We start from the raw sequence: 15,619 nt of genomic DNA on the forward strand, positions 1-15,619 counted from the left end.
TAGGCAAGTATCAGTGCTAGTTCATTGTCTCTGTAGGCAAGTATCAGTGCTAGTTCATTGTCTCTGTAGGCAAGTATCAGTGCTAGTTCATTTTCTCTGTAGGCAAGTATCAGTGCTACTTCATTGGCTCTGTAGGCAAGTATCAGTGCTAGTTCATTGGCTCTGTAGGCAAGTATCAGTGCTAGTTCATTGGCTCTGTAGGCAAGTATCAGTGCTAGTTCATTGTCTCTGTAGGCATGTATCAGTGCTAGTTCATTGTCTCTGTAGGCAAGTATCAGTGCTAGTTCATTGTCTCTGTAGGCAAGTATCAGTGCTAGTTCATTGTCTCTGTAGGCAAGTATCAGTGCTAGTTCATTGTCTCTGTAGGCAAGTATCAGTGCTAGTTCATTGTCTCTGTAGGCAAGTATCAGTGCTAGTTCATTGTCTCTGTAGGCAAGTATCAGTGCTAGTTCATTGGCTCTGTATGCTATATCTTTGTCTTAATGTTTTAACAAAAAAAAAAAATCTTGTTAATGATTTTTTTTATTTTGCGTGGTGATGAATCATTCAGTTTTAGATCAGCTTATCTGTTACTGCTTAAAAAAGATCACCTTACAAGACTTTTGTGAAGACACATTTCAATAGCTACAATAGAATATTTAAGTGCTTCTTAAATTCTATATCCTTAAAATTAGGTCTACATCATAAACGTACATAAACTACTCTAGACTGGACATGGAGATTTTTTAACACTAGAAAAAATGTCGTGAAAATTTTTTAGAAAGTTGTATCAAGGCGTTGTTTTGTAAAGTAGTTAAAAGAAGTAAAGTTTGTTTTTTCCACCCTAACCTATGTAACATATAATTTAATTTTTAGATCTAGATTTAGTAATTGAACATCAACAATAAGAGTACTCTCGTCTCATAATTATTATTTTGCAATTTTTAGATACATAATCTAGAAAGTTCTAGGTAATCAATCTATTTAAATGTACATAAGATGATTTATATCAACATGAGTTATTTCGATCTATTATTTTTGAAACATTATCTCAATGGAAACAAACAGGAAATATTTGCGTGAATATCCGAGAAATGATTTTGCATTATTTCTAAACTTTGAAAACTAATGATCATTACTTTTTTAAGACAGAAAAGATTGATTGGGGCATGATTGGGGCGACTCCTCTTGGAGCTTGAAAAAGAGTTTACGTACATAAAAATCTATATTTATATATAGGTCTGTGAATAGATCAATCTCGGATAAGAATTTATTTCTGGTTTCCATTCTAGTATAATGTATAGATCTAAGTCTATGGTCTACACATTTTACTATAAGTCGTAATAGCGAAAACACAAATCCTGTTAGACTCGAGGTGTGCATCTGTTGCGTCTCAAAGTGCATAAAAAAAAACTAACCGAAAAAAAAACAACTACAAACTACAAAAAAAAACAAAAAAAAACATACAATTTATTAACTTCCACAACAAAGTGTGACCTAATGAAAAGTGACTTGTGAAAATACAAATACATTAGAAGAATGTGTCACAGCCATGGGCAGGTAAATCTGGAGTTTAAGCTGAAAAAAAACTTCTCAAGTCAGATTTACTTCAAAGACATGTTGGCTAATGAGCTAATTGAGTAAAAAAATATGCAAAGATATTTAAAAATAACTTTGAAAAAAAAAAGTTTCAGGTGCAGTGATCTTTCTCTGTCGGTTGACTAAAAACTCAATCGAGTAAATTTAGTGAAACTTTGTTTTTGTTGTTTTTTCTTTGGTTTTGTTTCCGTGTTTTTTTTTAAGTAAACTGCACTCCCTTGAATTTGAAATCCGGCTTTTAAAAAAAATAAAACTATATTAAAAAAAAACAAAACAAACTTCGAAGCTTCGAAAAAGGAAGTTAAATATCAAATTATCTGAATAGTGTTTCTATATAAAAAAAAGAAACTCTAACGTGCAAGCTAAGCAGTTTTTTGTTTGTATTTCACGTCACGTATAACAAAAGTAGACTGTCTCACACACTTTCTCTATATCTTGGTTTTTAGTGATTGAGTACTAAATATCTTTTACTACAAAGCTTATATATCAACTCACTCTGCCTGTCTGTCTGAGTGTCTGTCTGGTCAAAAGTTTGTAAACGTTATTTCTCCCACACCCAATCTCGGATAGGGAGGTTTGCGCAAAGAGTTCAGAATCTGAACCCAAATAAACTAGCCTTTAGGCTTGATCACTAACTTTGACCAGCATTTTGTTCAGATATACCACGCCATGAGGATCAATAATATCATAATAAATAATAGATGCATTTTTATTGTTACTTATAACAGACACTCAAATTTATTTCGTTTTTTTTTTAAACAATGAAAACTTAATGGAGAGACAGCGAGCGAGAGAAAACACACGGAAAGAGGAAGTAGGCCTCTGTGTCTGTGTGTGTCTGTAAGTGTGTATGGGAGAGAGAGACGCCAATTATTTCCATGACTTTTGTTCTTCAATCATCTCCACTTCTAGGTGTAAGTTTGTTTGTATTTCTAATTGGTGTACATTTGTGTTTCATTTGTTACATGTTTACACTAGTCTCCTTCAAGTTTTTCATTTCTTAATATTAAAGAAAAAAGTTCCTGTGAGCTAAGGATGGTATAATGGTGTTCTAGGGATGAACAAACAATCCCACAGCATTATTTCTAGAAATAAATCTTTTTATAAATTATGACAGCTTTACGCTTCACACATACAGACAATTTATATATATATATACACAGGGCTTTTTTGTGACGGTACGCACCGGTACGTTTTTGAAAAAAATTACTTTTCTTGTATTTTAACGTATATTATTAATTTTTAGTTGTTAAAAGTTAGGCAATCAACTACTGAGTACCGGCACCTAATCACTCAGTACCGGCACCTAATCACTCAGTACCGGCACCTAATCACTCAGTACCGGCACCTATTGATTTTAAAAAGCACTGTCTCTATATATCTCTATGTCGAGCCAACGTTTCAGTGTCTAAGCAAGGTTTACCTAACGAGCTCAAGAATAGACTTTGAATGGACTTTCTCCGCCCACACCAAGATGCATGCTGAACACCTGGAAAGAAAAAAGGAGCCAGCTGTGAGCAATGCTTTCTGACAAACGATCTCTTGTGCTTGTTTATAAGGAAAGAATTATCCCTACACCATTTGTTGTTACTTCCCCTGATTGCTCTTCCTTTTCAAAGTTTTTATTTCGAGTGCAGATTGTCCAGTTTAAACAATTTCTATCTTTCCTTTACGTTTTTTAATAAACACTTCTTTTTTTTTTCTTATTCTGAGAGTGTATCTTGATCTAATGTCTTTCTTCTGTAGGGAAATTTCTGCTAGGATAAAAATATCCGGGCAAGCTAAATTTAAACCAGGGAAAGTCTGATTACACTTGAGAATTAGTCGATTGTCTTTGAAATGCCCATTTGAATTAATTGTGTTGGGAAACCTTTTTTTTTTTTTTTAATTACATCGTTTTAGAGTTTGAAAATAGAACAAGCTAGAATATATTTTGTGTTAACTATTTAAGGCAAGTCTACCACTGACTTTGAAAACAAAATTAGAGCAAATAAGGTTTTGCAGTTATTGGAAACTGTATTAGCACGTGACAATACATTTTTTTAAATTGATTAAATTTTTGTTCCGGAAAACTCTATAATTTTTATAGCACTCTTCCGAACCGGGGTCCGAGGGTCGAATCCTGGTGAAGACTTGGATTTTTAATTTTGGGATCTTCGGGCTTCTCTGAGTCCACCCAGCTCTAATGGGTACCTGACAATAGTTGGGGAAAAGTAAAGGCGGTTGGTCGTTGTGCTGGCCACATGACACCCTCCATAACCGTAGGCCACAAAAATAGATGACCTGTATATCATCTACCCTATAGACAGTATGGTCTGAAAGGGGAACTTTTGTCACAGTTAATCTTTTTTTTTCTATTAAGGAAAGAGTTAATCTTCGAGATGTGTAGGCTTTTTTTTTAAATATTGTTTCAACATATGTTCATGTTTAGGTCTAATTTATAATTTATAAGACATTCCAGACATCGGTCTCATTTATTATAAATCTTGAAAAAAATGGTATTGATTTGAATAGATAAGACAATCTTTTTGATTGTCGATACGAAAAAATAAATTCTAACATGCATGGTAAGCACGTACGTATTTTTTTGGGGTTTACGTCTCTTGAGAATCTAGAACGATGATAAGACTCCCTTCCACTGATCTGGATAAAAGCAATCTTTCTGTTTGGAGGACGAGAGAGCGAGAACCCGGGAGACCGTTTCATTCCCATTCTCTATACCACGGATGCAGTAATTATGTCCACAAATAGGAAGAAGGCAGCAACGAGACACATTTTGTGGATAGTGATATTGTTGCTGAAGCTTCAGTTCATCCCCGCCAAGTGCAATTCCCCAATCTGGCAGTTTTTACAAAGCTTATATCAACTCACTCTGACTGTCTGGTAAAAGTTTGTTCACGTTATTTCTCCGACACCCTATCCCGGATTAAGCTGAAATTTTGCACAATTATTTATTTTACTTGACATTACAAGAATCAATAAAAAATCAACTAGTTTTTTAGCTATTGGTAATTAATTATTTTGTTTGGTATCTCCAACAAGGGAAATAAATTATAATTGAATGAAATGGTGATATAAGCTAAATTAGTCCCCTTCGTATGTTGTCTCTTTAAAGTAAGTTTGAAACAAACAACAGATAACTATACAAGCTTAATACAATAGTTAACTATACAAGCTTCTATTTTCATAAGCTCCTCACTAGGAGAGTGGTTAGTTACCATTATTAGGTTGGCTTGAACCAAGAACTCGTATTCAGGTCGTTGCCCCTTTTAAAAATGCTTTTGAAAAGCAATTACCTTAAAATTTACCCAGATATCCATTCTTTCTTGAATTTCTTCCTACCCCCACCGCCATTTAGTTTGGATCAGTCGTGTAATTAAATTTGTAATCGATCTAGAATAACAATACTAAATTTATGAACTTGGTCATATTTTGACCAATTGTTTTTGTTCACGTGCTTTTAGCATGATCAATACGCTATGGTCCAATCACTTGTATGGTCCAGTTTGGGACCAGTATCTCAGATACCCTTGGCTGTGAGAAGGTTTCCGTGCTGGCTTTTCAAAATAAATAAATTAAAAAAAAAATTGAATTCGAACTTCATGGAAGGAATATTAACCTTCGAGCCACTGAGCAAGTCACATGTGTACTGATAAAAATGAGGTTTTATAGTTATATATTGTTAGTTTCAAATTCGGAGGCGACGACCTAATTCTATACGCATGGCTAATCTCCCCTTAGCTAGTACTGCCTCTGTATAATACAATATTAATTAATGACGACAAATTGCTATAGGAACTGGTGATTTCTTTGATCGATTCGTGTGTTGTTAGAGACAATAAACACTTGTGCAAAGTTTCAACTGGATCCAAGAATGGAAACTGTGAGTAATAACGTGTACCAAACAGACAGACAAACAGAATGAGTTGATATAAGCTTTGTAAATATATTACTTGTCCTGTTTAGCAAACTTCGACTACAATACTTCAAAGGAATTAATTTATATTTAAAGCTCAGTTTTAATTTTTGTGTAATCTGAAACTATCTCAGTAGTCATGTTTTTTGTTGTCAAGATTTAATGACTATAGGTATTTAATAACACTTTCACACCAAGGTTCGATCGAAACAAAATGTATCTTTTATAAGTTTTTATAGTTAAATAATATAATTAAGCATTTTAAGTTTTTATCTATATCCAAAATCAAAATTTTAACTCACTATTTTCTTTTTACAATGCTATCTTTTCAGACCGAATGTATGTGGGCCCCGCTTTCGCAGGCAGTGTTGCCACGGCTGGAGCAGGCCGGACTCCGGAAATCTGTGTATAATTCGTAAGTAGATCGCAAATCTTGAGCCCTACTAGCTGATTATTTGACTGACCTATCACTAACTCTCCCACTTAGGGGCGCTCAGAAAATATGAAATTTTACCCAGTTTTTTTAAAAGACCACAACAGTCTAAAAAGCAATAATACTTAATAACAATAAATAGATTTTTGTTTTCATAGAATATTTGTGTGTGTGTGAATCGATACGATCATTACTCTCTATAGGTCTAGAATTACAAATCCACTTAAATGTCAGAGTGAATGTGAGGAATTATCCTTAGATATGTATGAGTATCAAATGTGTTTTAAATACAAACACCAGACATCTGTAGGATATAGAACTAGAAGGAAATGAGAAGGCTGACACACTCGCCAAGAGTGGGAGAACTAACCCACTAATAAACTCTGCACTCTATCCAGAAGAATTGAAGAAATTAATCATAAATAAAATAAATGAGAAATGGACCAGCTCTCATCCAAATCTTATCTTATCTTATATAATACAGACGTTACTTCAAAAAAGAAGATGATTACGTCCTACGCGTCATGCATTTAGTCATGCATATTAACCAATGACTTAAATTCTGCCAAGTCACTGGTTTTCCTGGCTAGCTCAGGCAACCCATTCCATGCTCTAATAGCGCTAGGGAAGAAGGAGTATTTGTACAAATTTGTCCTAGCATTTGGGACGAGGAATGTGCCTTTATCTTTGTGTCTTTCAGAGTATTTTATTAAATTTTGTTTTTGTATTTGAAGATTATGGTTCAGTGTTTTATGTATGATTGCTACTTTACTTTTGAGCCTTATGACCTGAAGGCTTCCTAAATTTAGTGATTTTACTAAAGGTGTTACTCTAGTCAAATGTGAATATTCGTTTGTTATGAATCTCACTGCTCTATTTTGTGTCTGTTCCAGTTTCTTAATGTTTTCTTGAGTTGAGGGGTCCCAAACAGAGGATGCATATTCTATTATTGGCCTAACCAAGGTTAAATAACATTTTAGTTTTATGTTCTTATTTGATTTATAGAAATTTCTTTTAATAAATCCTAATGCTTTGTTTGATTTTTTTGTAGTTTCATCAATATGTGGATTCCATGATAGTTTTTCATTTATTATAACACCTAGGTATTTTGCGTTTTTAGTCTGTGTTACTGGTTTGCCATGAATAAGATAAGTGGAATTAATTTGTTTTAGTTTTTTTGTTACTCTTAACAACTGACATTTTTCTGGGTGGAAAGACATGCTCCAATTTGATTCCCATTTCTGTAATTCATCTAATTCTCTTTGTAAAATATCTGTGTCTTGTGTTGTTTTTATTGTTCTATATATTATGCAATCGTCTGCAAATAATCTGAATTTTGTTCCTGAACTAATGCAATTTGGTAAATCATTTATGTAAATTAAAAATAGTAGTGGACCCAAGACTGTTCCTTGAGGTACACCTGAGTTTACTGTTATCGGTGTTGATTTAGAGCCATTTATTATTACAGTTTGTTCTCTCCCTATCAGAAAATCTTTAATGCACTGATGCAGTGGACCATTAATGCCGAAATATTTTAATTTTTTAAGCAAACTATGGTGGTGAACTTTGTCAAAAGCCTTAGAAAAATCTAGTAAGATAGCATCTATTTGTTCACTATTATCTAAACCTTTTGAAAAATCATCAATTAGTCCTATTAGTTGTGTTTCACATGATCTATATTTCCTAAAGCCATGTTGGTATGGTGTGAGGACATTATGTTTGTCTAAGTGGTTTAGGATGTTGCTACATATTATGTGTTCTGGGATTTTACATGTGATGCTGGTAAGTGATACTGGTCTGTAGTTTCCTGGGTCAGATTTTTCTCCTTTTTTAAATAGGGGGGTGACATTAGCTTCTTTCCAGTCCTTTGGTACTCTGCCCTGGTTAAGTGAAGCCTGAAAGAGTATTTTGAACACTGGGGCTAGCTCATTGCTTAGTTCTTTGAGTAATCTAGCTGGAATACCATTAGGTCCAGACGCTTTATTTGGTTTGGTGTTGGCTAATAGTTTTTGAATTCCATTTTCTTGTACTACTATATCTTCTATGTTGTCTACTTGGTTCAAATTCAGTAATATGTCTTTGTCTCCTGGGGCTGAGAATGCTGATGCAAAGTATTTGTTTAGGATGTTTGCTTTAGTTTCATTATCATTATGTATTATGTTATGTTCATCTTTTAATGGCGCTATGCCTGTTGTTTCCATTTTCTTAGACTTAATGTATGGCCATAGGTTTTTGTTGTTATCTTTAGATATTACATTGTTTATGTATTCACTCTGCAGCTGTCTGCTTACTTTTTGGGTTAAGTGTTTAATTTTTATATACTTTTTGTAAACTCTTTCTGCATTAGTTTCTTTAAATTTTCTATATAGGTTTTCCTTCTGTTTACAAAGCTTCTTTAGTCTATTATTAAACCAGCATTTATTTATTTTGTTTGATGTGTATTTAGTTGGTATGTGATTTTCTATAATGCTTTTAAGATGGTTTTTAATGAAATTCCAGAGGTCATCGACTGGTTGGTTAATGTCTTTTTCTAATAAGAATGTTTGTTGAAAGTTTAATGCAGCTTGGTGTAGTTGTGTCAGGTTACATTTATTCCAGAGTAAGATTTTTCTTTTGGGTTTTGTATTGGCTACTGCTTTTATCTGGCTGTGTATTTTTATGATCTCATGGTCTGATAGACCAGGGATAATATCATAATCAACTACTAATCGAGGTCTGTTGGTTAAGAAGAGATCTAATGTGTTGTTTAATCTAGTTGGCTTTTTAATGATTTGATCTAAACTTAGGTTGTGTAAAGTTTCTATGAAAAGCTCATTTATGTCCTTAAGGTTTTGGTGTTTATCTATGGTTAGTGTTTTCCAATTTATATCAGGTAGGTTGAAATCACCCATAATCCAAAAAACTGCATTTTTATTTGTCTCTTTACTATAAGCTATCCCGACAAGACCAACGTCTAATCTTTCGACTCAGGACCGGACACAACAGAATGCGACAACACATGTACCGGAAGCTCAAAATTGGAACCAGTGAAATCTGCCCATGTGGAGTATCACCAGTGAATGCAGACCACGTCCTCCAAAACTGCTCTCTTTACCAAGAGGCCCGTATAAGACATTGGCCCCAAATCACCCCAATAGAAAGAAAACTATATGGAGAGCTCCCTGATTTGGAAACCAATGCGCAGTTCATCTCATGAATTGGTCTAGTCATCTGAACACTCCAACATAACAATGAGAACGAAGAAGAAGAAGAAATGTAGGAAATGAAGCAAGCTTGTGTGTGTGTGTGTGTGTGTAGAAAATTACAATTTTGAAATGTAAAGGCTGTAGCTAACTGCAGCACAATTTTAGAATGACTAGATCTAGATCTACATTAAGTCACAGACAAAAAAAATGTGTATAGTGCCTGGGAAATTATTATATGCCAGGATGCAACAGGTGATCAAAGAAGCGTGTACTTTGTTTAAGACTGTGCATTGTCCCAGAGGCGTGGGAAGGGAGGGAGAGAATTTGAAAATGAATGTTTCTTTACATTAACTTTTAAATATTACGCAAAATGCATGGGCCTCCAAATGATGGCAAATACCTAGCTATTACATTGTCCGCCTTCCAATTGAGGGATGCTAGAATAGGAGAAGGAGGCTTAAAAGTACGTGGTTGGAAATTAGGGCTTTCTATTGGAGGATGCGCTCATATTTCTCACGGCTATGGCCAAATTTCGATTCACGGTGCCTCCGCTTCGGGGAAGAAGAGGAAACCGTGCTCATATTCTGTTTGACCGCCCCAGACTTGCTGATCTCCGCCTCGACAGGTCTGGGAAACCAAAAATTCTCGACCTGTATGCTGACGTGTATGCACTACGCAAGACAGCAGGGCTTCTGTCCAGGGCTTTTGCAAGAGAGGATTTAAGCCTCTCAAGCCCTCACTAAAATGGAGTTTGATGATGATGATAATTGGAGGATGCGAAAATAGGTATGCGATGTCAATGTAATTCTGTCTATATTACTAAATAATGATCATAAAAAGATTCAGGTCCAACTGAGCAGAAAGGCGTGATGGTGATGTACTTCTGGAATTAAAGGTCTTAAGAACTGTGTGGTTTTGTTTGTTTGTGACTGTGATGGGTCAGCCGTTCCCTTATGAGACATAAAAAAAAGGTCTTATAGAATTTGAGCACCAGAAAAAAATGTGTTGGGGGGGGGCGTTGTAGTGCGGGCGGTTTTGTTGAAGGTTAATAAAGTGTTATGGGGAAAATAACCCTATACCAACTGTTTCAACTGAAGGGCAGCACGGGTATCACTATCTCAAGCCTTACGTTTATGTACAGTTGTTTTTTTTAACATGATATAGAGACAAAGACACAAAGATACTGGTTTCACGTATGCCAGTTAGGATTTCAAAATGAAAAGACTAGTAATTAGATCTAGTATGAGTCTGAATTCAGTAAAAAGTGAACGGGTCTAAGTATTGTTAATTATGTATGCGCTTTGATGTTCTTGAGAACCAATTTCCTCTTTCTGAAAACAAAAAGTGTAGGCTGCATTTGAAATATCTGAAAAAGAATCAGAGTTAAATTTTCTAATGTGTAAAGTATTTTTATAAGCATTTAAAAAAAATTATTTTTCTTTTTCAGCACCTGGTATGATTTTTCCCTCAGTTTACCAGCTCGCTCTGCTGCTCTGATACGCCATTGCTATACATATACTCTTGCAAAACATTTCTCTAGCTTTAACTCCACAGCCTATTTAAAAATAAAGTAGATTTTTCTTAGCTATCGAGACAAGTTCTCTTACCATTGCGCTTGGTTAGGTTATTAGAACATGTTCAAAGTGTTTTAATAAGTGTTATCGCTTTTGTGTAGCGTAACTTTCATGCTTACAGCTTGCTTTTTACGCTTGCTCCTCGCTCTTTTGTGGACCAGTGGGGGAGGGGGGTATATAGGAGCAGATTTGGTGCTGCCTTTAGGCGCTCTGCAAACAGATCTCGAACTCGAGTCAACTCGATAGGTAGCCAGGCGGTCGAAGCCTCTCAGCCACACGACAAATCTATTTTAAAGTAAAGGTCCCCTGTTTCTATGAAAAAGGTTAATGATGGTGTCATTTGGCCAGCGCAACGGCTAAACGTCTTTACTTTCCCCAAAGAATGTCAGGTATCCATTAGGACTTAAATGGACTCATGGGCGACCTAAACTATCAAGAAATTTAAAAACTCTAGCTTTAGCCATGATTGGAACCTGACAATTATAGTTTATTACAGAAGAGTCTGTAGTAAATCGGTTGCTAACAAATGTTTTGTGTTTTCGCTTGAATTTCAGCTGTTTGTATAGCTGGCTGTGGTAGCGGTAAATGCATTCGTCCGAATTTATGTTCATGTCCGAATCAAAGACGACCATCACCGCAGTGTTCGGACTCAGAGAGTCAAGGTAAGTTAGGGTATTGTCTGTTTTAAAGCAAGCTTCATGAGTCAAGGTAAGTTAGCGTACTGCCTGTTTTAAAATCAGCAAACTTTATGAGTCATGGTAAGTTAGCCTACTGCCTGTTTTAAAGTAAACAAGCTTCATGAGTCAAGGTAAGTTAGCCTACTGCCTGTTTTAAAGTAAGCAAGCTTCATGAGTCAAGGTAAGTTAGCCTACTGCCTGTTTTAAAGTAAGCAAGCTTCATGAGTCAAGGTAAGTTAGCCTACTGCCTGTTTCAAAGTAGGAAAGCTTCATGAGTCAAGGTAAGTTAGCGTACTGCCTGTTTTAAAGTAAGCAAGCTTGCAAGTCAAGGTAAGTTAGAGTACTGCCTGTTTTAAAGTAAGCAAGCTTCATGAGTCAAGGTAAGTTAGCCTACTGTCTGTTTTAAAGTAAGCAAGCTTGCAAGTCAAGGTAAGTTAGCGTACTGCCTGTTTTAAAGTTAGCAAGCTTCATGAGTCAAGGTAAGTTAGCCTACTGTCTGTTTTAAAGTAAGCAAGCTTCGTGAGTCAAGGTAAGTTAGCCTACTGCCTGTTTTAAAGTAAGCAAGCTTCGTGAGTCAAGGTAAGTTAGACTACTGTCTGTTTTAAAGTAAGCAAGCTTCATGAGTCAAGGTAAGTTAGACTACTGTCTGTTTTAAAGTAAGCAAGCTTCATGAGTCAAGGTAAGTTAGACTACTGTCTGTTTTAAAGTAAGCAAGCTTCATGAGTCAAGGTAAGTTAGACTACTGTCTGTTTTAAAGTAAGCAAGCTTCATGAGTCAAGGTAAGTTAGACTACTGTCTGTTTTAAAGTAAGCAAGCTTCGTGAGTCAAGGTAAGTTAGACTACTGTCTGTTTTAAAGTAAGCAAGCTTCATGAGTCAAGGTAAGTTAGACTACTGTCTGTTTTAAAGTAAGCAAGCTTCATGAGTCAAGGTAAGTTAGACTACTGTCTGTTTTAAAGTAAGCAAGCTTCATGAGTCAAGGTAAGTTAGACTACTGCCTGTTTTAAAGTAAGCAAGCTTCGTGAGTCAAGGTAAGTTAGACTACTGTCTGTTTTAAAGTAAGCAAGCTTCATGAGTCAAGGTAAGTTAGACTACTGCCTGTTTTAAAGTAAGCAAGCTTCGTGAGTCAAGGTAAGTTAGACTACTGCCTGTTTTAAAGTTAGCAAGCTTCATGAGTCAAGGTAAGTTAGACTACTGTCTGTTTTAAATTAAGCAAGCCTCGTGAGGTTTATCTCTACAGTTAAAAACAAAATCATTTTTAACAATTGCAATCATCCCTAAATGACAGCCATACAGGCTAGTTGCAAACATGTCTTAATGAAATTGACTAAGTCTTAAAGTTTGTCATACCTTAATGACAGTCATACCTTAATGACAGTCATACCTTAGTGGCAGTCATACCTTAATGGCAGTCATACCTTAATGGCAGTCATACCTTAATGACAGTCATACCTTAGTGGCAGTCATACCTTAATGGCAGTCATACCTTAATGGCAGTCATACCTTAATGACAGTCATACCTTAATGACACTCATACCTTAGTGGCAGTCATACCTTAATGGCAGTCATACCTTAATGACAGTCATACCTTAGTGACAGTCATACCTTAATGATAGCCATACCTTAGTGAAAAAAGTCGTACCTTAGTGACAGTGATACCTTAGTGACTGTCATGTGTTAGCAATTGAACCACCATCTTTTCTGAAATTTAATTTTAAAAATCATTATCAGCCCCTTAACAGCATTATTTACCTCAATTACTTAGTCCAAAGCTATTTTCAATCCCTTTATTATATACAACAGTAGTTAACACCAAGTCTGATGCTAACACCAGACTTGGCGAGTCAAAGCTTGAGGAGCTGGACAAGTTCACGTACCTTGGCAGCATCATAACAAATGATGGAGATGCTTACCATGATGTAGCATGTCGAATAGGAAAGGCAGGGAGCATTTTCCAAAGGCTGCAGCCTATTTGGACTAGCCAAGCCATTGGACTCGAGACAAAAATACACCTTCTCAACACAATCGTCATTCCAACTGCTACATATGCATGTGAGACGTGGAAGTCATTTGTCAAAATTGAGAAAAGACTAAATGTGTCTCAACAGAGATGGCTGAGACGGATTTTGGGAGTCAGTTACACAGACCGGATCTCAAACAAGGAAATCCTATGCCGAACTGGGAGTCGAACACTTAGTGAGGTTGTGACTGAGCGTCGCATGAGGTTTGCGGGACATGTTCTACGTCAAAATGAATTACGCACACCAAGAGTTGCGATAACCTGGAAGCCAAAACGAGGAAAGCGCAAACAGGGACGTCCTCGTATTACCTGGCGACACACCTTCATGGAGGACTTCAGAACAGTGGACACCAGATGGGAGGAGGCTTCAGACATTGCCAGTGACAGATCATTATGGAGACAGCTTGCCGCCCAATGCGCCGAACGGCGCGGGAGGACCTAAGAACTAAGTTAACACCAACAAGCATACAGCAATAGTAGAGGATTTATCCAGAGCTTAAGGGAGGGGGGTGATCTACCATTGCATTTATAAGTCCATGCATTCAAATTTCAAATAAGAAATTCGTACAAAATGTTTAAATATCTATTTTTGTATGGTGTTCTCCTTGCCTTCAGATAAGTGTCCAGGTGGCTGTTTAAACGGTGGCAGGTGTATTTCCAAGGATAAGTGTGCTTGTACATATGGTTTTGTTGGCAAAAATTGTGAATTAGGTGAGTACTTCTTGTCAGGAGACACTTGCAGACATCTATGAAAGAAAAAGTAAACATTGACTAATTAATTCCACTGAATAATTTACATATACTGAAGCTAAAATAATATTAAGTTTGAAAAAATTAATGGATGAGCTTAATGAAACACTTTTAACTGACGACGTACAGACGGACGTTTTACAAGCATTTAATTCTCATACATTTTACTATACTCAATTTGTGGTTTTAAAAAAACAATGGAAAACTATAATTGAAATAGAACATACATTTAAATTTAGTTGAGTTTTTTTTTTTCTATGTAAACCTAACAATAAAGTTTGACAATTTAAGATTTACAAGAATGTGTGTAATGTCTATAATTGATTTTAATGAAGCAGAAAAAAAAAGTTTCGCCTCAACTTTTCAATGTTTTTATTTATTTCAGATTTTCGAACTGGTCCTTGTTTCACTCAAATCAGTGACCAGATTTGTCGTGGGCAGTTAACTCGTGTAGTATGTACCAAAGCACTATGCTGTTCAACCATTGGAGTGGCCTGGGGGAAACCCTGCGAGCAGTGTCCAAGCATTTCACATCCTTGCAGAAGAGGCTATGTCCCGAATCCAGAGACCAATACATGTCAAGGTGAACTTTTTTTGTGTGGGGTAATTTATTTTGATTACAAATGTGTCCACAAAACTAGTCTTGCTATAAAGATTGTTACCAATCTTATATCAACTCACTCTGTCTGTCAAGTGCAAACTTTGTACAAGTTATTTCTCCCAATTCCATTCTCGGATCAAGTTGAAACTTTGCACATTTATTCATTGTCGAAGACAAAATAAAAAAAATTATCATTTAATTAATTAATTAGTGGTAATCAATTAATTTTGTTTGATATAGAAATGATAGATAAATCTTGCAGTTTTTAGACGTTATGACAGTAATTGTACGATTATATCCCTAATATAAGCTTCCTTTTTTTTAAAGTATTTATATATATATTGTTTGTTTAAAGATTAAGTAAGATGGGCGGGGTTGTGATGAAAAGATAGCACTACTTCTAACCATATAGTTTTGAAATAAATTCAGTTTTCTCCATGTATCGGGATACTTAAATAGTGCCTATAATTATTTTGTTTATTCAAAGTCATATTACTTGGATCCACATTGAAATGTACATTCTTTCTGATGCAATGAGTCCAAAGCTTTGGAAGGAAGACACTTTCAGTGAAAGAAAACCGATGTCTTGCTTCATGGTTTGTCAGGGCTAAAACTTCCACTATTTACATAAGAGCTAACCCAGCGTGTTTGGAAAAGAAATAACTTTTCAAAGAAAGAAAGCGTTTCACCAATTAAATCTAAATCTCAATATTTTGACGATTTTCTGATAAAATGTTTTCTTGTCCAGGGAATGTACCCAGAAAAAAAAAGAATCTCGTACAAGGCTTGGTTGTCGAGCTATAATCCTGACAAATTCTGGTGTCGACTTAAATGTTGACTGGAAACCTTTCATCTTGACATTCTGTATTCCTTATCTCTGCCACCAA

At 35.6% G+C, this 15,619-nt stretch overlaps 1 protein-coding gene across 3 annotated transcripts in view; it reads left to right on the forward strand.

Moving 5' to 3' along the window:
• Positions 1 to 15,619, forward strand: part of LOC106053740 (fibrillin-1-like) — an 80,618-nt gene that overhangs the window by 19,989 nt on the left and 45,010 nt on the right. For all 3 annotated transcript variants that reach the window (XM_056032758.1, XM_056032773.1, XM_056032767.1), the window contains 4 exons: positions 5,827 to 5,909; positions 11,241 to 11,348; positions 13,997 to 14,092; positions 14,517 to 14,714. In XM_056032758.1, the coding sequence (XP_055888733.1) occupies positions 5,827 to 5,909; positions 11,241 to 11,348; positions 13,997 to 14,092; positions 14,517 to 14,714 (485 nt within the window). The remainder of the gene's footprint in view (positions 1 to 5,826; positions 5,910 to 11,240; positions 11,349 to 13,996; positions 14,093 to 14,516; positions 14,715 to 15,619) is intronic.

Source organism: Biomphalaria glabrata, chromosome 1, assembly GCF_947242115.1.
Source record: "Biomphalaria glabrata chromosome 1, xgBioGlab47.1, whole genome shotgun sequence".
Lineage (NCBI taxonomy): Eukaryota > Metazoa > Mollusca > Gastropoda > Planorbidae > Biomphalaria > Biomphalaria glabrata.